Source organism: Uloborus diversus, chromosome 7 (genome assembly GCF_026930045.1).
Source record: "Uloborus diversus isolate 005 chromosome 7, Udiv.v.3.1, whole genome shotgun sequence".
Lineage (NCBI taxonomy): Eukaryota > Metazoa > Arthropoda > Arachnida > Araneae > Uloboridae > Uloborus > Uloborus diversus.
Window position 1 is genome coordinate 108,751,696 of NC_072737.1, and position 26,411 is coordinate 108,778,106.

Consider the following 26,411-nt stretch of genomic DNA (forward strand, 5'->3'; position numbering starts at 1 on the left):
GATGCTAATTTTAAATAAAATTGCACTTACGTGTTCATTCATTGGTCAGTCTACCCTAAGTGGAGTGCCACGACTCTGAAGTCGTAAATGAGTTTTTCCGTATGTGATTTTAAAATACTTCTGTGAAAATATGAATTTTTTTAAATTATTTATTCAATTAAAGTTTAAACCTTATTTAAACTCGGTGACGCAACAGACAATGGGGTCCAATGCCTGCTGTCCCCATCTTCATTTTCTTGACCATGGGCTCTGTCTGGGGGGCAGTCCATATATTCTGATAATTTAGTCAGCCGAACTCCCAGTGTTTAGTACCCAAGCATGCCAAGTACTCATTTTATTGGTCCATTAAAGGGATGAAAGTCAGACAATCCATGCTACCACTTAGCAACTGGAAATCTGAAAATGATATTTTTTTTAGTTATTTTTTTATTCAATTAATGTTTAAATTTTTAATATCATAAAAACATGTAAAACACTTACAAATATCTTGCTTTTTTCAGTTTTTTTTTCTATTCAAATGTTACCAAATATACACATATAAAAGTTCTATTTTACTAATGCGAATGTTGGTTGGTAGACTAAACTGTTTCGTAAAGTACCCCCCCCCCCCCACCCCTCTTCTTTAACTTCCGTCTGGTATTTACAAAACTGACCAGAATTTTATTGTTTTTCATGTATGTGTATGATGATGTTTCAAACCTTATTTTTTTCCAATATTTCATATCTGTTTTTCCAGCTGCTCTTTATGGTTGCGCTATGGCATATTGATCAGTGATTCAGCTTTAATGATTGTGAACGCCACAGGCGTGACTCTTCAATCACTGTATACTTTGTGGTATGCCAGGTTTGCATCTAATAAGGTAAATTATGCCTTTTTGTTTTGTTTCTTTTTTACTAATCCTGAAATGTTACACTCATCATTTAGTCTTTAATAGCTCTTATACCTGTTACATAACCAGGAAAATATAAAGAAAAACATCATGACTATAAAAAATAATGAGAAAATGGAAAAAATATATTTTTTTTTTAAGTTTAAGGAAAACCTTATTTTAATTGAGAGTTTTTGAAATAACTGCTGAATGAAGTTAAACATCAATTTTGAAAGTATTTATGAGGCTAGATTAAATATTAACTGGAATTTAAAAAAAAAAAAACTTGTTTAAACCATCGTTTTTCTGCATAGTACCCTTCCTCTGATACACATTTTCTTTATCAGATTGTCAAGTTTTTGATGCCGTCATCATAGAAAGAAGAGGGACGTATGCAGCGTCAGTCGTGCACAAATAGGGATTGCAATAACAGACTAAAAATGCAATACCAGTGTTCAGTATTTTTTTATCGGGATACCGGTATTAGAAATTTCTCAAAAAACATTCAAAAGCACAATGTTTTGTTGCCATATTTTATTGTTTTGTGTAAAAAGTGCATTATTTACTTATTGTGTGCAAATATAAAATGAGGGAACAAATATCATAATAAAAAAAAATAATAATAGTGGAAAGCATAATGCATCTGGGTGATTCTCCAAACTCCTAACAATATCATATCCCAGTAGCCTAACACAAATATTGTTTAACTCAGAAAGTGTTTTCATTTTTTAATGGTTAGAAATAATTTATCTAATATTATTCTACTCTTATTAAAACAACAACTCATTTAGTTTTTCTTCAAAAATTTTTAAATAACTAGAAAGTCACAGTTTTGTCGTGTCCCTTTTCGTTTTTCGAATGGAGTTAAATTATTTTAAAAGTTTTATATCAACATTCCACAAATTCAATTTGTAGTACAAAATTAAGCATACTTGAAGGTGTGGAATAGCATTCTTTAAATAAATTAAATTATTTAAATCTTCAAGGTACATCGATTTAAACTTTGTCCCCAGGTTTTCATGTCATTCTCTTGTCCTAGGAATGAGTTCAATCATTATAGATAAAAAAACGAATTTTTAATCTGCTGTACTATAAAACTGTTTACGGTCACCATTTTGTTGGATTTCTTGAGTATTTTGTTAATATGATTTGTCTGCTGTTCTCATAAACATTTTGAAGTTCAAGAATAGAGTAGGTTACATTTTCGCTGTTATTCTCCTGGACAATATTTCTGTTCTAAATAAACGAAAAATTTTAACTCTACTCATAGTGTATGGTTGAATTAAGAGGTTAGAATAGAAAAATAACATTATTTACCTTAAATATAATCCTGGGCCTATGTAACAGGCAAATTCTATGGAAAATGTCATACTCCTGTCCTAAAAAAATCACTCTCCTAGCATTATTTCTCAAGCACTGGTAATGCATCGCATAGAATAAAAGGATTTATTTCCAATACATTAGATCCAATACGCATCAATTTTGGAAAATAAGATTGATTGAAAAAAAGAAGTTAAATTTGGCAAACGATAAATAAAAAATGTATTAGTGGAATAATTCTATTTATTTAAAAAGAAAAAAAAATGTTGTTGTTCAGAGGAATTGTTCCAAAAGAGATTTATTGATTAGACATTTGTTTATCAAAACGTTGTTCAAATAGGTTTGTGAAGTTGCTATAAATTCCGTAGTTGCTTTAAATTAAAAGTAAAATAGTATGTTATTAATAATGCTGATTCGCTTTTTGTTTTATGTTTATATTTCCTGAACCATAAAACAATTTACAGGTAATGAGAAGGTAACTTTTGCTTTTGTAAATTTTCTCATACTGTGTATGGCTAACTTAAAGTTTTAATGTAGCAATTCATTTTTTTTTCCCGTTTAAATGAATGTCTGTTATTCGGAGTGTAAGCTATTCAAAGTGAATAATATGGAAAAACCTATGGGACATGTACTCGAAGAAATTCGGGATATCCGTTAAGGGAGGTTTTACATAAATTTTGCTTTGTCATTTAATAACCATACTTTTTGATTTAGGCTTCAGTTATTTCTTTATTACTATAGTTATATTTTAGACAACTGATGAAGAAATTCTTTTTGTAACTTTGCTGGTGCTACTTGTCAGTCTCTTTCTGTATGAAAATATTACCTCCTCTTTTGGGGGATGTAACATATTTAAAATGAGTTCCCTCTATTTTTCTCTTAATAAGGTCCTAACAAAGAGTAAGTATAATTTTTTTCAGAATTTTTCTTTAAAAAAAAAATTTGATTAGAAAATGTCAGGTTTTTGAAGGATTATCCATCTATTTAATTGTTACTAAGCCTGGAACTTATTTTAGTGAACAAATTTCCTGCAGTTGAAAATATTCTTTCTGAATTCACGTAGGCCAGTGGTATTGTTAATAATGCCCGATACACCTCCTATAGTTGCCTGCAAGACTTTCATCTTCAAATAATCCAGCCTTTAACTTCTTGTTTTGGAAAAATCATTTTTGTGAGTGTAGGTTTCCTTTTGTATAGTGGGTAGTTTTTTTTTTTTAATCATTATTATTTAGAGCTAATTGTAACTTTTTTAAGCGTCAATTCTTTTCTCATACTAAGATCATCTTCAATGGTTTCCTCTTGGTCAGAAAAAGTTTGTTTTTGTTTTTTGTTAATCCTTAGCTTTAAAATTTACAATAAATTTGATATAATTGATCTTGTTAGGTTTTTTTTTTTTTTTTAAATTCTTTACAACGATGTAAATATCTAAAAATATGTTTTAACTTTTTATGCCTTACATCTTTACAAATGTTCAAGGCATTGTAAATATTATCTTGCTTGTTATAAAGCTGAATAGCAAGACAGAACAGCATACCAATTCCGGCAACAACAAATTACTGCTTTTTTTAATACTAACAAGAAAAAGGTTTTCTCAAAATTTAGTACAGTTGAGAAAAATATATTTTTTTAATATCATAAAGAATTGCTGCAATTGATGGTTGGAATGGAATAAATTGTTCATAGCACAAACACATTTGTAATTACACTCAAAATTAATTTTCACGAGAGGGCAAGTCAAGGAAATGGAGAAAATAAAAACTTGTTTCACATAAACTCACAAAAGTCCAATTCATCACACTGTCTAGTTATAAAAATATCATTTTGAAATCTTTCCGCTACTTTTATTCATTGATATTCTACAAATTTGTGCTTTTGAAGCCAAATTTTCACTTCAATAGATGGATTTTGGTAGTGTTCATCGAAAAAGAAATTTAAAATTGAATTAACAGTAGAGATCTAATTAGTTGAATTGAAAACTCTTTAATTAAAAACTTATTTTTAGCAAATATTGAAAATACTGGTATTCCACCTCAGCAAATACCAGTACTACGAAATAGCATAATAGCTCCTAATACCCGTATTTGATATACCAGTATTGTAATCCCTGAGCACAACTCCTTCTACACTTGCATCATTATCAAACTTTTGGCCTCCTAGGTCTTTTTAGAGTTGTTCCAAACAAATGGTAGTCACTGAGTGATAAATCTGGACTGTACAGAGGGTATCCTTGTGACCCCAAAACTCATTTTTGCAAATTTGTGCATTTCATATGTATATTAAGTACTCTTAACCTCCCTTTCCCCGAAGAATTCTAAGTGTTGTTCCTGATTAAATCTATCTTTGTCTTCACAATGTTAATGTTTTAAATAATGTAATAATTACATTATAATATTCACTGTTGTATTTCATTAAGTATATTCTGTCTCAAATTGGAACAAGTTGAAATGAAGTTTCATACTTCACTCCCTTCATGAACAAAGTTTTATTTGTAGCTATTAAGTAAAAGAATATTTTTCACTTTATTTTATTTTTTAGGGCATCTTTTACAGACAAGTATTTTTTGCTGTTTTTGTTATTGGACTTTTATATTATCTGACAACTTATACAGTTTTACAAGAAAATGCCAGAAGCATATCTGGCATTGCAGCTTGTAGTGCTGGTGTTTTGTTTATGGGTTCACCTTTAGCCGCTGTGGTAAGTAATGTCAGTTGAAATTGTTGATGAGTATTAGTGTTTTAACTTTTAAATGCAATCATCAGTGAGTTACCATTGCTTATTCAGTTCAAATAGTTTGATTTTAATACATGGCCTGAAGTTGAGATACCACATAAATTTAATTAGAATTTTGAAGGAATATGGGGGGGGGGGAAAAGATTCAGCTCAGAACCAGCTCAATTCAAATTATTATTGTCTGTAAATAATTAGACAATACTGCTAATTTAAAAAAGGAAGCAAAAATTAAGCCATACACCAAAGATTATTCAAACAAAAATTAATTCGTTTGGAAAAATCAAATGGGTGGAATGGGAAATTTTTTTGCCTTTCCTATAAATTTTTTAAAATGTATTGGGATGCTTTTCACACTAAATGCACCAAACGGTCTATATCTTCAAACTGATTTTTGGCAGCGAAAAAATAGGTGGAAAAACTCAAAAGGAAAGTTGTATTGACTGCCGCCTACTTCAGGGGGTAGATGATTCACCATATTTTTACTTTCTTCTTTATCTTTACTAATATTATAAAGAGAGAGGGCAGATTTTTGTGTGTTTATTTGTTCTAGGTAATCTCCGGAACCACTGCACCTATTTGAAAAATTCTTTCACTATATGAAAGGTGCTTTCTTACGGAGTAACATAGGCTATAATTCGAAGAAATCCGATAATTAGTTTTTTTTATTCAAATTTAGGCCCAAATTTCGCTTAAATTGCCTATTATTGGCTATAAAAAGGTTGAAAAATTACTTGCACATATTAATATTATATATCGTTAAAAAGGGTAGAATTTTCTGCTTTCTAAACAATTTATTTCAATGCTCTAACTTACTTAAGGCAGGAGTAATTTGCGTTTTCAGCTCGAACTTTTTTACTCTTAGCTGAAATTTAGGCACTACTTTCTTCATTAAATCTATCAATAAAAAGTGAAGGAATAGTCCCACAGTTTTCTTTTTGACAGCATTGGAAAAAAGCGAGATTTTTTACTCCAGATCTCTCCCGACCTTTGGTCGAAAAAATTAGCTTCTATCTTCAAAGGGAAAAAAGTTACAAGCGTTTTTAAATCAATTTTGAAATGTGTCATTTTGATTCAGGTTGTCAACCATTTTATTTCGCGTTTCCATGGTTACGCTTTTTGGTTATTTCCTTATTTTGCATCTGATTTCTTAAACTTATTTATTTCATGGTTTCCATGGTTACGCTTTTAAAATCCATCTTTCACATTTTAATTTCTTAAAAGTATTTTAATATCTTCCGTCATTGTTTGGAAGGGTAATTTTGCATGGTGTTTTTTTTCTTTTATTTAAGTTATTCTTTAAGTTATTAAGTTATTCTTTTAATTAATTGTTGAATATGTCACTTGACACAATTTGTGTTCTCAAGAAAGACCGGGCAAAGCTGAGCAACGCAGCTTTTAATATATAAAGATTTGAAAGCTACTGTTAATGTGATTTTATACCATTTTGTTTGTTTGGTGAAACATTTATTATTGCTAAAGAAAAAACATCCGCAGGGCTGGGTTCCGGTAGCGTTGTTGCTTGGCACGTTAGGCGCTGAGCAGGATTATTGTTTTAAGGCAACCGTTAATGTAATTCATTATTTTGGCGATTTGTTTTGAAAGAAAAGAAACTTTTGATTTGTTTTTATTCAAGTGAAATGTACGACATTTTCTTCATTTTTTCTGACAATGATTTTTGAATGTTCCACGGGATTTTTTTTTTTTTCTTTAGAGGGATAAATTATGATAGCATGGTTGCTGGGCAAGTTTGGCGATAAACAATAGAACTGCGGAATTATTTTTACATTTGAAAGATATTATTTGATGTCTTTTTTTGTTTATTTGGTGAAATATTTTAAATTGCAGTAAAAACCGCTTCACTCGCTAAATAGAATTTTAGAGCAACTGTAAATCTAATTTAATGATTTGACGAAAAGTTTTTAATTCAAAAGTATTTTAAATTTTTTTTTTTTTGAAAAGGTGTGTACGCATTTTATTTAAGGAAACACGATCCTTTCATACCAGAGGGGGAGGGGGTGTCAATTTTTTTTATTCAACAGACTTCCAATAAATTTTTATCACGGGCATCGCTGTGCGGGAACTGCTAGTTTAATATATAGAAAAAAGTATTGAATTTGTGCAAATTTTTGAATTTTGACGGATTCTAATGTTTTGAGGTCCATTTTGACCATTTTTGGAAAATGTCGGTCTGTATGTGTGTGACCATTTTTTTGTGGCTGCTCTACAGCAAAAACTACCACATGAAATCAAACGGAATTTGATACACATATATGTGCCCCTATGTGAACTTGTGCCCATTGGTTTTTTGCGCAAATTCCTCCAAGCAGGGTGAAGCAGTGGGATGTTTCTTGAGTTATGCTCGCCTGCTATTCCCCAGAAAGTAACTGGCGAAATCAAAAAAAATTTGGTCCATATGTTGCCCCTAAGATGTACAGTTGCTGATTCAATTTTGGTGTCAATAGCTCAAACGGGGGATGAGCTATAGAGTGTTATTTTTTGTCACTTGTGACTGCTATATCTCAAGAAATAATGAATGGAATCAAACAAAAATTTATGTACAAGTATCCCTTAGAGGGTACAAGAGCTGCTTCTATTTTCACACCAATAGCTGAAAAAGGGGTGGTGCAATCGAACGTTCTTTCATTGTCATTACGAGTGCTATATCTCAAGAAGTAATGCGTTGTTCTATATGAAATTTAGAACAAATGTAAACCTGTATGGGGGGGGGGGGTAAACAGGAATTGGTTCAATATTGCCGTCAATCCCTCCAAGGGGTGGCTGTTTTTTTTTTTATTTTTATTTTGTGCAAATAAATATAGTTTTATTAATGCAACAATATGAAAGATAAATCGTAATAGACGGTCGCCTGCTTACTTCGCATGATTTTAATTGTTGGGAAATGATCTGAAATTTTATCTCACTGATTTAAAATGTTTAACTGTTGCCGTCTTATGTTCATTAACAAATAAAATATTTGAAATTGGTAAAAGCATGGCTTTTAAAATAGCTTTCAATTTTCGCTCTTTGCTTTGCTTTTGCGATAATTTAGAAATTGGGACGGTCTTCAAGTTTTTATTTGCGTAATCTATTTTTGTTGGTAATATTGCTTTCTCGTCAAGCATGGGGAGGGATCAAAATTCATAAGAAAGATATAGAAGAAAGTTTTGTGATGGCCGTAACATACTGGTACTTTAAAATATTAAAGTTTTTTTTGATAATTTTATTAATTTTCCACATTATAGAAAATACAGGCATCAAACATTAAATGAATTGCATTAAAAGTTGAATTAGCATAATATTACTTACTTCTTTGGAGAAAATGATAATTTCTTTCTGTGTTATGCTGAAATAAGGGCAGTGGCAGGTTTACTGGCTTGGAGACTTGTCGCAATGCATTTTTAGGGGCTTTTTCGTCTTTCACAAAATTATAAAACAGTTATTGTGTGCATTTTTTAGTCTCCTTCGAGGCCCTTTATGATCTGGGAGCAGGGGTGGCACTTGCTATTGCAACATGGTTAACCCGCCACTGATTAAGGGAGCTAAAAATATGACTTGAATTTAATATTCCTCAAACTTTAACCAAAATACTTGAAGTTTATACCAACTGATTTCACAATTTCAACGATAATAGATGAATATTTTGACACACTTCAGAAAAAAAATGTGCTGGTGAATATCGGGAAAAGTCAATTTGACATTCTTCTGGGGGAGGGAGATGCGAAATAAAATCAAGAATTTATAAAAAACATAAATACTTTCATTCCGAAAATTTTTCTCCTATAAATCTTGAATATTTTTATTCTGTCAAATGTCACAATGTAAATGAAGCACAATATTGTTGGGAGGGGGCGGTTGCATAGGCATCAAGAGTAAATTTTTCATAAAATGAGCTTAAAATTCATACCTGTCTTTTGATTTTAACTCTCGTTACATCAGATGAATAAAAATTATGTTTAAAGGAATATGAGGGAAAAGAAGACGGATTCAGCTCAGAACCAGCTCAATCCAAAGGATCATTGTCTGTAAATAATTAGACAATATGGTAATTTAAAAAAGGAAACAAAAATTAAGCCATACACCAAAGATTATTTAAGCAAAAATTAATTCCTTTGAAAAAATCAAATGGGCAGAAAGGGAAATGTTTTAGGAAAAATTAAACTTTTATTGTCTTAACAATTTTTTTTTTTTTTTTTTTTTTTGCATTTTACAGGCACATATCTTGCGGACAAAAAACACAGACTCTCTACCTCTTGCCATGATTGTTACTACATTTGTGATGGCTACCTTGTGGTTTTATTATGGAATCTTGACTGATGATAAGTTTGTACAAGTAAGCATTGAGAAGTTCTGATTTTAACATTTTTTTGCTCAATTTACAGTTATCATACTTTGATTATAAAAATTAATTTCATTTCATTGTTTTTAAACAATCTTTCAAATGGTGTAAAATTAATAAAAAAAATTGTAAAATTTTAAAATCCAGAAGTTTTTTTATGTATTGTTATCTTTTTAATAATTTGTGAAACAATGACATTTTTTCTTCTATTAGCTGTATAGTTTTTAAAGAATTAGCATTTATAATAACTTGTAGAAAAATAATGCAATACTGCGTAAGAGATGAACAGAATGAATAAAACAGTAACAAACACAAGATTAAAAAGAACCAACCTTGATTTTCAAGCACGGAAACTTAACTGACTTAGTATTGGTGTTGCCAATCAAGAAGTTTAAACTAAACATCACAAATATTGATAAGATATAAAATCGATATATTACAGCATTTAATTGACTTTATTTATTTATGAACTCTTAATATTATTTTTTTTTTCTAGTTGAAGCAAAACAAAAGTTAAATAAAACATCTGGGTGTTTAAATGTGATAATATTAGTTGTTTTATGATACTGTACTACAACTTTCATTCATTTTTATTTAAATTTGTTTACTATTCGGTTGCCAAATATTAAAGTATTCAGCCGAATGTCTGCGGCATATGCAATATATCCTGTTCAGTGTTTGTAACTTTATCGCCCCTGGAGAAGTACTTTTCATGACTGTTCACGCCAACATGTGGCAACCTTTTTCGTACAATTAGAAAATTGCTATTGTAAAACTGCCACCCTTGTCCATTGCAATAAACACTTCCAGTCCATTCACTCGCTTGAAGATTATTTCATCCAACACCACACATACCAATACCAACTGAATATCCGGTGCATCTCTATTTACAGTTGACTCCCGCTACAATATGATTCGACTTACGCCAAAGGTTTTTCAGGTGTAACAAATTTCGAGGTAAACTAGAATTCCTTGCTTGCAACCCGAAAATGTTTGGAAGAAAGTGTCGGCTCCGTTATTCTCTACTAAATATTGATTTCTTAAATGGACTTGCATCCTTTTAGCATCACTGACAGATGACAGAAGTTCCCACAGCTTTGTTAGTGTATCAAATAACCACTCAGCATTTTTCATTTATTTTTTCCTTCCAAATATTAAAGTTAATTAAATATAAACGGCACATTAGCGCACCATTTCATTTAAAGCTTGTGAAGATAGAAAGAGAAAAAGTAAGTTTCTAACAATTTTTTTTTAAAGTAGCCATAAGTAGAAACGTTACAACAGAAAAGCTACTGTATTTAAAAATATACAAAATAAAAATAACAACGTGATCATGGAGCATAAATCATCATATTTTTAAAGTCATAAATACGAGGCGTATTTTTAAAGTAAGTTCCGTTTTGATATAAAAAAAGAACGAGTACAGATAGAGCAAAGAAATTTATTGCACAAAAATCTACCATCCTTACGCTATTTTTTGACATTGCTCCCGTGATTTTCCAAACATTTGTCATAGCGTGGTACAGGTTTTTGTATACCTATTCATAGAAAATTGCCGCCTGTGTAGTCAGCCATGGGATAACATGTTCTCTGAGCTCATTATTGCTGTTGTGCCACAGACCACCTTGGAAAGACTTTAGATGCCGAAACAAATGAAAGATGCTGCGAGCGAGGTGAGGGCAAACCAGAGGATGGTTAAAAACGCCCCAGCCAAAGCTCTGTAAGAGTCCTCATGGTTGACTAAACGGGCGGTAACTTTGTACGAATAGGTATACAAAAACCTGTACCACGCTATGACAAATGCTTGGAAAATCACGGGAGCAATGTCGAAAAATAGCGTAAGGGTGGTAGATTTTTGTGCACTAAATTACTTAGCTCTATCTGTACTCGTTCCTTTTTTATATAAAAACGGAACTTACTTTAAAAACACGCCTCGTATTATTACTGTATCTACTGTACAGCACTATTATATCGTAGCAGTTTATTATTACTTCATACTGTGCTGGGTTTTTTTTTTAATGTCTCTCCCTTCCATTAATCATTCATTCTGTGCATCTCAGCATTATTTTATGTTGAATAAAATGGCTTTTTAAAAAATACATTAAAAGTTTAGTTCTTTATGCAAGAAACAGTAATGTATAGTTAAAGAATGCTTTAAAGCAGTTTCAGGGATTTTTATTAGTGTCTAAAAGAATTTGGTATGTTCCAAAAAAACTCGTATGCATACCCTTTTCCACAACACAAAATTTCAACTTACACAAGGAGTCTTGTAAGGCATCCCTCGCTTAAATTGAGACTCCGCTGTAAATGAAATAGCTGACATTTGCTGGTTGATAATGGCATTTTAATGCTTTCAATGTAATTTGTTGCAAACTTTTTTTTTTTTAGATTCCAAATTTCCTTGGTGCTCTTCTTGCTCTATCTCAACTATGTCTTTTTGCAATATTTCCGAAGAAAAAGCCATACTATGAGCTTCCTACAGTTTAATATTGTAACAAGTATGTTATACATACAAATTATGTTCTGCACATGTTTCAGTGTGCTAATTTTAAATGGAATGTGGTTGATTAAATCACAAGATATTTTTATCAAAAAAATTTAAAAAATTGTGCCATGTGTCTGCTATAAAATCTAAACTTATATCTAGTCCCTTTGTTATTAAGAATAAGTCACCCATTGTCAGGGGTATATATTTAATAGTTTTTAAAAAATTGCATTTTTTGAAAATTGAGCCTCCATAATGTGAATATCTCGGAAGTTTTGTTGTGATTTTCATTTGAAATGTTGCCTCCCAGTATTTACAAAACATAATTTTTTTTGTAATTTCTGAGAAGATATTGAAACTCTTAACATTTATAGGATTATTAGTCATCAACAAAATTAGCACATTATTTATTTAATTTCATTTTGCTTTCAATTTTGAAAGCTCTTGTGGATACTACGTGTTTTTTTCAAGTAATGTATTGACTAATGTTTAATAAATAAATCATCATGTGTAAATATGCCTCTTAGTACAAAAAATATATGTATATATTTTTTTTACCAATCAAAATTTGAAACAGAAGCTTGAGCCCCTGACAAGAATACATTGTCAAATGTAACTTTAATATTTTTATACCTAAGCACTTTGGTTCCTTTTTTTTTTTTTTTTTTTTTTCTCCTCAAAAGTTGTGATAGTTATAATCTGTGATTTTGTTCTTTTATTTATTTTTCCCCCTTTGAATTTGAAAAAAAAAATCTTACCCTTCGTTTTTGCATTTAATAAGATGTTTAAAATTGCTTTCTTTGTATGTTATCTCTAGATGCAAGTATTAAACATTTGTATTGTTGTTAAATATTTTCATGTAAGTATTCCTGCTTATTATTTAATGGTACTTTTAAATTGCTCAATATTCTGCATTTATTGTGTATTTGTTTTTTATTCCTGTTTTCAATTGTGTAAAATGGGCTTTGTTTTTCTTCATTATTCTTGTCTTGCTATAAAGTAAAAGAGCAATAAAGTTTTGACATGTGAATACGTATTATAATAACCAAAATTAATTAATGAGCACTCTGCTTTTAAGTTAATAAACAAAAAAAAATTTGAGGGATATTAATTTAAACTGAAGAAAAAACCTAACTTTCATCATTTATTGTGAATTTTTATAAAAAGTTATTTTATAGGAATAGATTTTGGCATTATCCCCATTAAACCTGCCTACCTGGTTTGTTTGGTACTGGAAGTAGTTATAACTAATTATTAATTTTAATAGATATACTTATTATCTTTCAAAATCTTAGTTCAGTTAATATTCAAGATGAGAAAAGGACTTAGTTTTATGGTTTTTTTTTTTTTTTTTTTTTTTTTTTTTTTTTTTTTCCACTTAACCAAGTGACACCTTTTGTTAGCAAAAACTTAGTATGGAATAGTTTTTATAGGTTTTCAAACAAAATTGTTTTGATGTGATTTGTCCATCCCCACCTTGAACAGAAAAATTTCAGTTTGCATGCATTTGTACTTCAGTATTTTCGTATTTGTGTGGATCATTTTATTCAGATTGCAAAAATTCATCTATTGAATAGTTTATTTGTCGTGAGTTATGATCACAGAATATTTTAAAATCATTTGAAGTATCAAATTGAATATAAATTTCCTACTTTTCTCCTTTACAACTGTTGCGTTAGCTCAATGTATGTTTAGTTTACTGAAAGTTAAGTATTATTTCTTATTACCATTTGTAGCATGTTGTATCAATCCCATAAGAGATCATAAAATAAATTTCAGCAGAAGGAAATGCCATGCTAAGATTTTGTTAATGTATAAAAGTTTTGTTCAGTATATTGTTTATTGTTTAGGAACAACACTATGCTCAGGTAAACAAAAGAGTGTACAAATCAAAAGTTGTTTAAATATATTTTAGTTGTTTTTAGAATTTTTAAATGTTGTTTTTGTATTTATTTATTAGAGAAATGTTCAGTTGGAGGATTATCCATTTCAAATAAATGTTATACTTTGTAACTAAATATGCTTTTCATTGCCCATTTACATTTCAAATTCAAAACTGAACGTGGCTGTAAAAAAAAAATAATAATAATTTTAAAAAATCATTTTGAATTAGGGATTTCAATACTGGACCAAAAATGCAACAGCTGTATTCGGTATTTTTTTAACTTGATACCGGAATACAAGGTATTAGAAATTTTCCAAGAAACATTCAAATGCATAATATTTTGTTGCCATATTTTATTATTTTGTTCTAAAAGTGCACTATTTGCTTATTGTCAACAAATATAAAATAAAGGAACATATATCATAATAAAAAAATCAGTAAAAGCAGAAAAAACACAATGCACCTTTTTAATTTTCTCTAAGCCTGGAACTCATTTTAGTGAACAAATTTCTTGCAGTTGAAAATATTCTTTCTAAATTCACGCAGGCTGGTGGTAATGTTAATAAATCATCAAGCCTCTTGTTTACCTGAAAGTCCTTCATCTTCAAATAATTCGGTCTTTGACTTGTTGGTTTTCAAAAAATCATTTTTGTGAGTGTGGGTGTTTCTTTTCTATTGTGGGTATTTTTTTTTTATTTATTTATCATTATTATTTATAGCTAGTTGTAACTGTTCTTCAAGTGAAAATTCTTTTCCAGTATTAGCATGATCACATCATCCTTAGCGATTTCCTCTTGGTCAGAATAGGTTTGTGTTCGCATTTTATCAACCCTTTGCTTTGAAATTTACAATGAATTTAACCTTGTTAATTTCTCCTTTTTTTTTTTACAATTCTGTAAATATCCGAAAATATGTTCCAACTGATAATAACTGATTATACCTTTTTTCTTTGTAAATGTTTAAGGCATTATTAATATTATCTTGCTTAGTGTAAAACTGAAAAGCGAGACAGAACAGCACCCTAATACTGATGACAACAAGTTACTGATTGTTATACTAACAAGAAAAAGTTTTCTTAAAATTCTGTACAGTCGAACCAAATATATATATTTTTTTAATGTCATAAAAAATAGCTGCAATGGGGTTGTTTCCTTCAATCAAAAGTAGTACTTTTAGTCTCTGAAATTGATAGAATAAGCAAAAAAAATAAAATGGACACAGAAAAATCTTTCATTTTTCCAGCAGTTTTTTTAAATTAATTTTTTTAAATTTCTGATTTTTCAAACAAGGCATGGTCTAGATAACGTCACAAATGATGCTTTTTGGCGCATCTTTGTACCGCGTTTCCACGTTATTTTAATCAAGAAGCGAATTCAAATTGCGCTCTACGCTTACTATCAACCATATCGTTGCCAATACACGTGAGTAAAGATGCGAATTAAATATTTTGCTCTGTGAATGGCAACACAGAATGGCATTTCATCATTTGGTCATTGGCATGAAGCGTTAAACGATGAAAGAGCACCGATTTAAGTAATTTTTTTAAAAATATTGAACTTAAACAAATTATTTAAAAATGGTTAGATCTTATGCTTTTATGCATGTTCTTTCAGAAAAAAATACTTTTAAAATATTGGAAACAATCCCATTGGTGGTTGGAATAAATTGTTCATTCATAGCACAACACTAAAATTCACCACTTTATTACATTTAAAATTAATGTTCACAAGAGTTTAAAAAATGGTGATTTTAAAAATGTGGTTCACATTAACTCACGAAAGTACGATTCATCACATCATCTAGTGATGAAAACATCATTTTCTAATCTTTCTGCTACTTTTATTCATTGATGTTCTATAAAGTCGTGCTTTTGAAGCCAAATTTTTACTTCAATAGATTGATTTTCGTACTGTGTCTCACCAAAAAAAAATTTATACTTAAAATATCAGTAGATATCCATGGAGGGGGGACTAAATAGCAGGCCTGCATTTATGCACAAGGGACACATTTTAAGATCACAAAACATGAAGCTAGAAGATGAATTTTTTCAAATTAGACAAATTATGCATCAATGGTGATAGGAACAATACATTGTGTAATCCCTAGTTCCAAAATTCCACTCTTAATGGTTAAAAAAAACACTAAATTCAGCTGGAGATCTAAATTCTCAAAATTTGTAAAAATTAGTACTGCCAACCCTACTTAATGGGGTAACTGATGAATGAAGACTCCACTTATACAAATTAAACCTCCTGAAACCAAATATTTCCCAATAGATCCTGTGTTAAAATTGCTTGTTTAATCAAATAAAATTTGCAGACTTTCTCAAACTATTTTTGTGGATAAACATTTTTTACATTTTAAGAATAAATTAAGTAAGAACAACTATTGACGTAAATAAAAATATCAAGTATTTTTTGCCAACAACGGGCGAGAAAAGCAACATTTACATTCCATCAAAACATTTCCACTATTCTAATTTCTTTTGTCATTGCCACTGCAAAGAAAAAAAGCACTAGATAGTGCTGGTAACAATTAAATAGCACTAAGAAATATATACGTTAAATTCAAATATATATCAATTTTTTAACACTGAGGGGGGTGGGGTTAGAAAAGTGTCCCCGAAAGACCTCGAGCCCGCAAGTCGCTATTATGCACTTTTTCAAAAAGTAATCTTCTAAAGTAAAAGTGCCAAAACAATGATTTTATAACTCAAGTTGTAAGTTACATTTTTTAAATTTTCATACATATTTACTATAAATGTACTTATTTATTACACTATTTTTTTTTTACTTAGTTCATTTCAAAACTTTTTACCAATAACGTTGATTACTTCCTTTATATAAAGATTGGTTTGTTATTGTGACATTTTAAGACACATGTGAATTTGGAAAGGTAAGGGAAGTTTCTCTGCTTCATTAAATAATGTTTCTTGGAACTGGCATAATTCATTCAAGCCAGCGCCTCCTTAATACTGAATGCCTGTTACTTTCCCGCTTTTATCATAACGCAAAAATGAACCCAACTCGAGGAAACGAGGATAAGTAAAGTTTGGTATGAAGGCTACTGCCATCTTTTAAAGGTATTAGAAATTAATAGCAAAAGAAACAATTGGTTAATTCATAAATTGAAATTTTAAAATTAACCAATTAACAGTTTTGTTTCAATTGTGTGGATCCATCTCCATAGCAATGTGTTTATCAGAATTCTGCTAGGTAACGCTGTACTTCGTACCTGAAGTCGGTGCAGGCTTTAAAGGAAGATCATGTTTGGCTGATAATGGTAATAACATAATTATATTACCTCAGTAATTTGCACATTTTTCTTGGTTAATTTCTGCAATAGTATTTTCCAACATACTTTGTCAATTTTTTTAATTAAAATTTTTAAACTCCTTGTGTTCTGCAAAGTATGCCGTGAGGTTTACAGCAGTAAGTAGGGAATAAAAAATGCTTAAAAATTTTAATTGTTAGCAAATTCAGACAACATGACAAAAGTCTTGCATCTTTTAACAAGATTCGGGGAAACAGCAGGCCCGCCTAGGGAAAGGCTAGCCAAGTCCTTCCTAAAGTCAGACCTAGGACCTGCTTGCAAACTGCAGTGCAGAAGAACATGCTGTCATTCTGTTCACCATCTCCACTGCTGAAAAAAGTAATTTTATAATTAATGTTTAATATTAACCTTGTATCTGAAAAATGCTTATTGCTCTTAGTGAATCTCATATTGTTAATTATTTAATGTGATAGCATATTTTTCCTCAATTGCTTTTGCTTAATCCAAAACATTTTTATATTTTAATTTTACATTTTGTTTTACTCTCAATACACTTTGTAATAAGAATATTTATTGAAATACAGTGAAACCTTTGTGTAACCATATATATACTGTCTACAACAATAAACCTGTCTATCAATATTTTCCTTGGTCCCAGTAAATTTCAGCATAAATAATCAAACTGTTTACAACGTTAAACTGTCTATAACAATACATTTTTAGATCCCAACAGTATTTTTTCACTGCATAGATAGAAAAATGTAACTGAACTTTAAATTTTAAAGTTTTTCATGTTATTGTCTTAAATTTAAAAGATAGTTTGGAAAAGTTTTCCCTTGAGGTACTGACAATCTTAGTCATTGGGTTCACTTTACTCTTCTATACTACATGAAGAAGGCATATACGACCTTGGATTGCCATGTGATTCCGAATTATTTTTGCATCCCTGTCTGCTCTTGCAATTTTGTCTCGTTTTAATGACAGCACCTTGCATACATGTGTGTATGTATAATTTCCAATTGACAAGAAATGTCAGGTATTTTTGAAAGAATTGTTCAGTTCAGTAAATTTGAATGTTAAGTCACTGAAATTTTCATTATGAAAAGTTTTGTAAATTTTGATTTTTCCTCAAATATACTGATATCAATATGAAATTGTTAATAAAAGAAAAAGAAAAAAGTATCAATAATGAATGTAACAGTAATCGACTCCTCTTCTATTATTATAAAATTTTCTATTTAATTTTATTTTCATCAAAAAATTTTCTTTTTTTAAATTTGCATAAAATTTTAAATCAAAGAGTTTCTTAAATTTCATATTTTCAGAAAGTTGAGATGGATAAATTATCTTTGAAAATTTTTCCTTCCATGACATTAAATTTTCTACTACCTTTTATTTGAATCTGAAATTATTGTGATCTTTTGAAGTGACTAAGTCTTTGTATTGAATATGTTCATGTTCATTGTTAGCTAAAATGTATATTTTTAAACTTATTCAAAAAAAAGAATAAATATATTACATGCCATAAAATTTTGCAATTTTTTTCTTTGATTTCTACAAAAGTACTTTCCATCTTACTTTTGCAATATGCACTAGTGAAAAATTTTGAAAAATTGAAGATGACAAAGGATCTCCCCACTACTTCAACAGTATTATTTTTTTTTTCCATTATCTACAGGTTCCTGGGAATACCTGCAAAATCTGATCACCGGGAAATTTCATTTTGATCAAAAAAAGGGGGCGGGTTATGAGTTTTGTCAAAAACCTGGAAAATTGCAAAAACGAACCTTGTAAAACGTTTTCTTTTGCATCATATTTTTTTGTGTCAAATGGGTTACTTTAGACACAGGCACACGCCACATATGTAGTTTATCTAGATACAGAACAAAGAGAAACCGATTTTATGGGCAACCGGGAGCAACTTGTAAACGGGCAAGCATTTGAAAAACACATGCACGTAAGCAGCTTTTGCCGTAGCCTATAAGGATTCAAATAGCGTTGCATCCTTGTAGGCAACGCTTTTGCCCGTTTATTTAAGATTCGCCCATTCAATGGAAGACCAGTGGCTGCCACCTTAGCTTAGATCATTGATCAATGGTCTAAGGCTGCCTTTACCAGAGTTATGTATCTAGTTTACTTCATGTAGATGATACGCACACATTGGCCATCGGGGGGTCAAAAACTGAGAGTGCACATCTGAGTTTGCTTTCAAATCGTATTCAAACTTTTGAACTGTGAATTTGCAGTTCTAGAGCTTGGATAAACCATCTTGCGGTGATTTAAAAAATTAGCCGAAGAGATAAAACATCAGAATTTGGCTAGAGCAAGGCAGATTTCTTATTCAACAGATGTAAATTGATGGATCTTTGTTTATTTTATCTCATTCGGCAGCCATTGGTAAGAGACTGTGACGCCTCTCATAGTTTATTGGAATTCCAAATTACAATAAAAGTCAGCAACCGGTTTTATAAAGTCTTGCACCAGGATTGCCACGCACCTGGAAAATATGGAAAACCTGGAATTGTCAGGGAAAATGAAAATTGCCTAAAATGGTCAGGGAAAGTCGCAAATTATTGAAATTTCTTTAAATGTCAGGGAATCCCTCTCAATTTTTGCATTTGATGGGTGAAACTGTTGCGTGAAAATGTGGAAATGTGGTAAATGTCGCATTCCAGATAAGCAAATTTTCCCGATAGTTGAGAGAAAGAAAATTCAAGCTCATTTTAAAGTACTAAATGTAATAAGGCCACAAAAAATAAATTAGATAATAAATTTTTTTAAAATCCGTACGTAAATTATAAAGCTCTGATTTATATCATTACATTTTATTTTGCTTCTTTTGGGGGAAAAAAATCAAGCCAATTACTAATATTTTCCGCAAAGTATATGTCATTTCAATATAACTTTCATTCTACCTTTTTTTTTTCTTTTTGATGAAATGAATGCTCATAAAAATTTTAATATAAAAATAAAGCCTCAAAATTTTAGCTTTTATAGATTAAAACTTGTTTTTTTGGAAACATGCCAACATTGAAAATGACTTTGCCGAAAATTGCTTAGTATGTTTGAGATTTCAGTCCTTATGCATCCTTCAACCTTTCCCATCATTTCAATGGTTAGAATTTATTTTAATTAATTCTGGATTAGAATGACTTTATTTGTTTTTGCAAACTTTAACTGTTATTGAGTTAATTAGCAATTACATATTTTTTTGTAAAAATACTAAATTGTCTAAAAATGAGCATTTAATTTTTTAGTTCTTCATTTGTTTTTAAAGCTAAAAATTTGTAAAAAATATTATTAAAACAAAAATTTAAATTATTTTTTAGAAGAAAAGTAATATTTTTCTATATTCTTATGGATTAAAAACATAAGTTTTAAGTTGAGTCATCATTAAAGAGAATATTTAGCATATATTTTTATTTTGAAACAGAATTAACTATGATTTTTATAGATCCTAGCTTGCCAAAGAAAGATGTTACGATTTTATCACAATGCGGATAATTTTTTCACATGTTACAGTTGAGAAAAGTAGCAATGTTTTGGAAACATGCATCTTGGGTTTTTGTTAAAATATTGATGTTGATATTTGAACATATTTTTTTTTTAAACATCAATATTTTTTGAAAATATCTCACACCACTTGTTGAGAATGTAGCATCAACAAGGGCATGTTGGTCAAAAATTTGAAAGAAAAGTTTTGTAGCATTATGGACTGACGGAATGCTATTCATGCTGCAAGGAGGGAGGGAGCTTAGATCAAATGTGATTTCTTATAACATGCTCAGTTATGCTAAAATGGTCCTTAGCACATATCATCTTGCAACAGGAAAAGGTTGCAAAGTAAGAAAAAGTAAACAAAAAGTGCTAAGAAAAGGTTTTGTGTAATATAATGTTTGCATTGAAAAGGAAACAAACTTTTGCACAACATAATTGCAGAGATTTAAAAATAAAATTATTAATTGGAAATATCTGGTCTTTCAACGCATTTGTAGTTAAACTTCAAATTTGTCTTAGGGCCATTCCACCGTCACGTGCGGGACAAAAATAAGCTTAAATTTCATTAACATTTCGTCATATCTCTTAATATTTTAATGAAACAGGGTAAGCCATTTTTTTAATCTTTACATTTCATACAAAGATACTCCTGACACAATTATATTTTCATTAAACAATTTTGTTATTTAAAATACAATTGATTTACGTGCGGGGCATCCAAAGTCAATATCTGGTAACTTGCTTATGAACAAGATCATATTTTTGCTCTATTAATACAGCAATGACGAAACAAATTGTAGAGTTTGAAAGCTATGGTTCCAACGTATAGGAAACATGTCTCATTGGTTTAGAAATAATTATTTAAACCATTGAAAAAAAATATGTATTTGCCCATTCCATTGTGAATGGTCATTTTGTCCCGCATGTGACGGTTCCTATATTTCATGAAAAAGAAATAGTTTTTGAAGAAAGTTTTTGCTTAAGCAGTCACACATGCGTTTGTGATTTCTTAAGCAACAAAATTTTTTTCATCATCCTTTTAAATTATAATTTTTTTGTGAAATATATGAAGCGTCATGTGCGGGACAAAATTACCGTCTTCCATGGAATAGCCCTTAACTTAACCCAGATATTGATAACAATTATTGATAATGTTTTAAAGCACTTTTTGGTTAATAAATTAGGTTTATTTACAGAAAAATTTATATTGTATGGATATTAAATAACGTAAGTTGACATTCATTATCCTGGAAATTTTCCAAAAATCGACTGGAAAACCTGGAAATATCAGGGAATTTCATTCTTGAACTTATGTGGCAACCCTGATTGCACTGATAAAGAAAATTTATTTGAAAAGAAACTGCTTCAGGTTAAAACATGATTATTTTTTCAATTTTGATCCTTATCTCAATAAAGCGTTTTCACAACGTTAATGTGCCTATATGCATAATTAGGGTGTCCCAAAAAATAAGTCAATTTTTCAAATTGCACACTCTTTTAATTTTGTCTTTTACGTCAAAACAATTGTAAAACGAGCTGATGACTTCATTTTACTCCAATTTAATGTCATTTCCCCATTACTGGCAATTTTGATGTGATTCAATAGTTTACTCGCTAAATATCACCAACAGAGGCCAAATTGAAACAGATTTTTTTTTAAAAAATGCCAAATTTGTCGCAAGGTTGGCGACAAAACTTGGCGACCGAAAGACTGGCGATATATCGCCAAGTGTCTGCCAAATTATAACACCACTTGAGTTTACAAAGTTGAGTTTCAAAAGACCCCCTTTAGAAACAACCGAATGTAACCAAAAGGGGAGGTGCACAACTAGACCCCACTAGGAGTCTACATACCAAATTTCAACTTTCTAGGACTTACCGTTCTTGAGTTATGCGGCATACATCTGCACATACATATGTACATACAGATTTCACGAGAAAATTCGTTGTAATTAATTCGGAAATCATTATTATGGATATTTTTCATGTCTATAGACGTTCTTAGACACTTATTTACGCATGGTAGAGTCGGAAAAAAAACTCAATATTCATTCGGGGGTGAGTAAAATGGAAATTAAGGTCGATTTTTCAGTGAAAATTTTTTGCGAATACAATACTTCCTTTTTTGTAAAAGGAAGTAGAAAGGTTTCATGAAATTTGAACAATGCCAACTTGCTTCTGAAAGTGTGAAACAGCACTCATGTGTACTAGGCCGATTGAAAAAAAAAAACTTTTTTTGAAAACTGAAAATTTCATGAAGGACTAGGGTAAAATCACCAGTAACAGACAAGGTTCCAGTAACAGACAGTCATAAGTTTGGATTTAAATAATAAGCCTTTTAGGTGGGTAAAACTGATGATGACATGAATGCGGTGCAGTCATCTAGTGTTATCAGAATGAATATATTGAGCCAGTTTGGTATTTACAAGGGAGTGGTTATGAACAGCTACCACAAGGTCAGCTGGTGTTTCGTGTTCAGTTGAATTTAATAAGGCTTTAGTTCTAAAAATAAAGAACTTTTGCGCATTTTGAAGAGAAAAGAAGAATTTTGTCTATTACTCATCCTGTCTGGTACTCGGTATCATCAGATTATTCGGTGTCTGTTATGAAGGGAGGGGGAGGGGGCCTTTTTCAAAATTGAGCGAATAAAAATAGAATTAACTAATTCAGAGGATCCAGAATCAGCCAAACTTTGGATGAGATGTTGTTGCATGAGAGAAAAACAGTTTAAAAAGTCCAAATTCTTAAAAGGCTCAGAATATTGAGTTAACCTGAGAGCGATGTCTTAAGCATGTCTGTGACTGCTGGTGCCGTTACGGGCAAACCTATCCTGAATCCTGACAGCATTGTAAAGGCTACACAGAACCTAATCAGGGCCATTGAGAGAGGGAGACAGGCCTTTGCATTGCACAGGGGCCCGTGAGAGATTGATAGGACCGCGAAGCGGGCCTAAGATAAAGATATCCTCCCCCCCCCTTAAAAAAAACTTTTTAGTTTGAAGGAAGTCATTCTCCTAGAGTTAAGATAATTAGTTTTCAATCGCAGTGAATTCAGTGAAAGTGATCAGGCTCGAAGTGAGAAATTCTACTTGTCCTTATCTTCATAGCCCACTATCGACGCCTTAAACCAAAAATAAATGTGATTTTTTTTTTTTTTTTCGTGAATTCCAAGGCTAAAAAAATTGCTTCTTTTTGATAGCTGAACAGAATTTTAGTAAAATGGAAAAGGGGCAAAAAAAAAAAAAAAAAAGACATAAATATAAGCACTTGCATTTTCAGCGTTCGAAACTCAAAACATAGGCAAGCGATGCAGTTCGATGAAAAGATTTAAAATATGAGTTGATTTAGTTTTGAGTACAGTGATACAAATTGAAACTAGTTCTAGTGTTGTTTCTAGAGTAAAAACGGGGAGGAGGGCGATTGTGGGGCACTTTGAAAGTTGTTTACTCATCAAAGTGCATAGAACGCCTTTACATATCTAAAAAGGACACAGTTATGTCACTATTAATTAGAATCAGTGCTGGATTTACCTATAAGCTAAACAAGCTATTATAACTTAGGTCCTTCGCTTCTTTGGGGGCCCCCAACTCTCGAAAATACCTAAAAATTCAATCCTGAAAAAAGGAAAAATACTTTAAAAAATGAATTTTATTTTCACGTGCTTAAAAACCTAAAGAATTTGGGACATTTTAAACTTCTTCAAATGCGAGGAGGGGGGAGGGATGCCAAAATGTGCCAAATTCAGCTCCTTGCTACATTCTGCATCAAAAATGTAAAAACGTATGGTTATGATGTTCCTGCAACATATTGCTTGCTTGAGATACATTTTCGTGACTAGCATGTTCACATTTTGCAATTTATTTAAACCTGAATTCCGTATTTTGAAAGTTATTTTGTTATTGCCTGCTTTTATATTACTTCTACTGCATGCAGTCAATCTATTTAGAAAAATTACTACACTACCACTACCTCTATTCCTTTTCGTTTTCTGCACTACTTGTTATTTAAAAATACAAGTATTGCAGAATAACAGGGGCTTCTTACTAAATTAGAATGTAAAACTATACGATCAAGTATTAAAATATCAGAGATTGTAAAGTACAAATGAACTGCTTTGAATAATTTTAATTGTTCTAGAGGCCTTGAAAATAATTTTAAAAGTTTCTGATACTGCTTGAAAAGTGCTTCAAATTTATTTCCTATCAGTTGTATAAAGTATGATTTGTCCGAATGGTTAGGCTGTTATTTTCTCATTCCCTAATTTCTGAATATTTCTACCATTTCTTTTAAAGCATATTTTAATCTTGATCGTTTTTCAGTTAATTCAGTGTTCCGTTTGTTGGTGAATTGATAAGGGATGATAGAAAACTAATTATACCGAGAGTCGATGTGAGCAAGTGACCATGCGTCATCGTTTCTCCCTCGTCGCTCCTTCCTCTCTATCGATTAATATCAACGATTTGTCGAACAGTTTGTATTTTGTATTGTTTTAGTTTTCAAAAGAATGTAAAGTTTAAGAAATTTTTTGCTTTCCTTTTTTCTTTTCTCATGTTTTTGTAGTTCCTATTATCCCGTATAAAACCTCAAAATGCAGATTTTTTTACTGTATTTTTCAAAAAAATTTCTGGGGGAGAAAATTTTTAGGGGCTCCCCCGGGCCCCCTAAAATTGGAGATATTCTACCCTCAACCCAAAGGAGATCCCTTCATCACTCTCCTGATATCCCTCCTCCTCCTAGGAGGTAAAAAAAAAGACAGACAGCAGAAATGTTATTTATTTATTTATTCATTTTTGTTAAGTACACACACACATGCGCGCGAAGGAAAAGACACATCGTGAGGGAAAAATATAAAATTGCCTGTTTTGCTATCGACATTAAGTTGTCCGAGCTACAGAAAGGATCCCCCATACCTCAAATCGCAAATCAATTTTAAATATTTATGTAAAAGCGGAGCCTAGAAAGAGGAGGTCAAAGATTAAGTAAAAAGGGGTCCTGAAGAAAGTTGCATAGGGACCCATAAATCCTGTCGACGGCCCTGAACCTAATTACTCCATTAAAATGCTACCAGGTTAGGTTTGCTCCAACTATAGTATCAGCATAGTTTTTCTGTGCTTCTGGTATGCATAACTAACTGCAAGAGGAAAAAAATATTCTCCTACCCTCAAATCCTTCATTGCCTTTTTTAGGTTCGAAATGACGAAAACAGCACTTTTTGAATCATGTTTTGACCCCAGAAAATTTCTAATTAGGCTTAACTTAAATCTTTCTTTTTAAGCACAAATGCAAGTTCATTCTTTCAACTTTACAATAAGCTATGTTTGTCTTTCTACCAATTTAAATAAATTTACTAGAGCTTTTAGAAAAAAGATTTTAAAAATTGTAAACATTACTCTTCCGCAGAGCAAAAAAATAATAATAAAAAGCTACAGTCAACTGTCAATAACTCGAAGTCCCAAGTGATCGGCTAAAACGTTCAAGTTCTGGGAAGTTATCACTACAGTCTCAAAAGTTAGGAACCCAGTGAAAAATTCGATACAAAGGGATATTCGAGTTATTAAGATCCGACTGTATCAGGAATTTAAAAAATTCAAGAAAAAAGGACAACAGTTTGGTCGTACAGAATATTTAGTTAACTTTGAAGATTGATGCACTGCTTTACCTACCAAATTTCATCTGAAAATTTGTTTATTGTATATGGAATGACACGTATACGATAAAAACGTCGACATTTTTTTTTTCTGAAAGGGGGAGAGGACACTCTACCCCAGATGTACCATAGAAAACATTTATACAAATTTTAAAAATATTTAGGTATATAGCAAGGGGTCTAAAACTTATATCTTCAAACAATTGGTTTTTAACTTTTTTTAATTAGATGTAAATTTAAATAAAATATCAAATTTCGATATTATTAGTGAACACAACTTCAAACCAACATTTGCAAATGAGTAATGAATAAAAAATGCATTTAAAATAAAAAATTTAAACTTGAAAAAATCCATATTTTTGAGTACTA

General features: G+C 30.8%; 1 protein-coding gene across 1 annotated transcript in view; it reads left to right on the plus strand.

Annotated features, from left to right (window-relative positions):
* LOC129225807 (sugar transporter SWEET1-like) overlaps nt 1-13,758 on the plus strand; it is a 55,569-nt gene extending 41,811 nt beyond the window's left edge. Inside the window, exons 4-7 of the mRNA XM_054860318.1 lie at nt 737-860; nt 4,725-4,883; nt 9,130-9,249; nt 11,644-13,758. Of these exons, the coding sequence (XP_054716293.1) occupies nt 737-860; nt 4,725-4,883; nt 9,130-9,249; nt 11,644-11,742 (502 nt within the window). The 3' untranslated portion in view covers nt 11,743-13,758. The remainder of the gene's footprint in view (nt 1-736; nt 861-4,724; nt 4,884-9,129; nt 9,250-11,643) is intronic.
* The last annotated feature ends 12,653 nt before the right edge of the window (nt 13,759-26,411 follow it).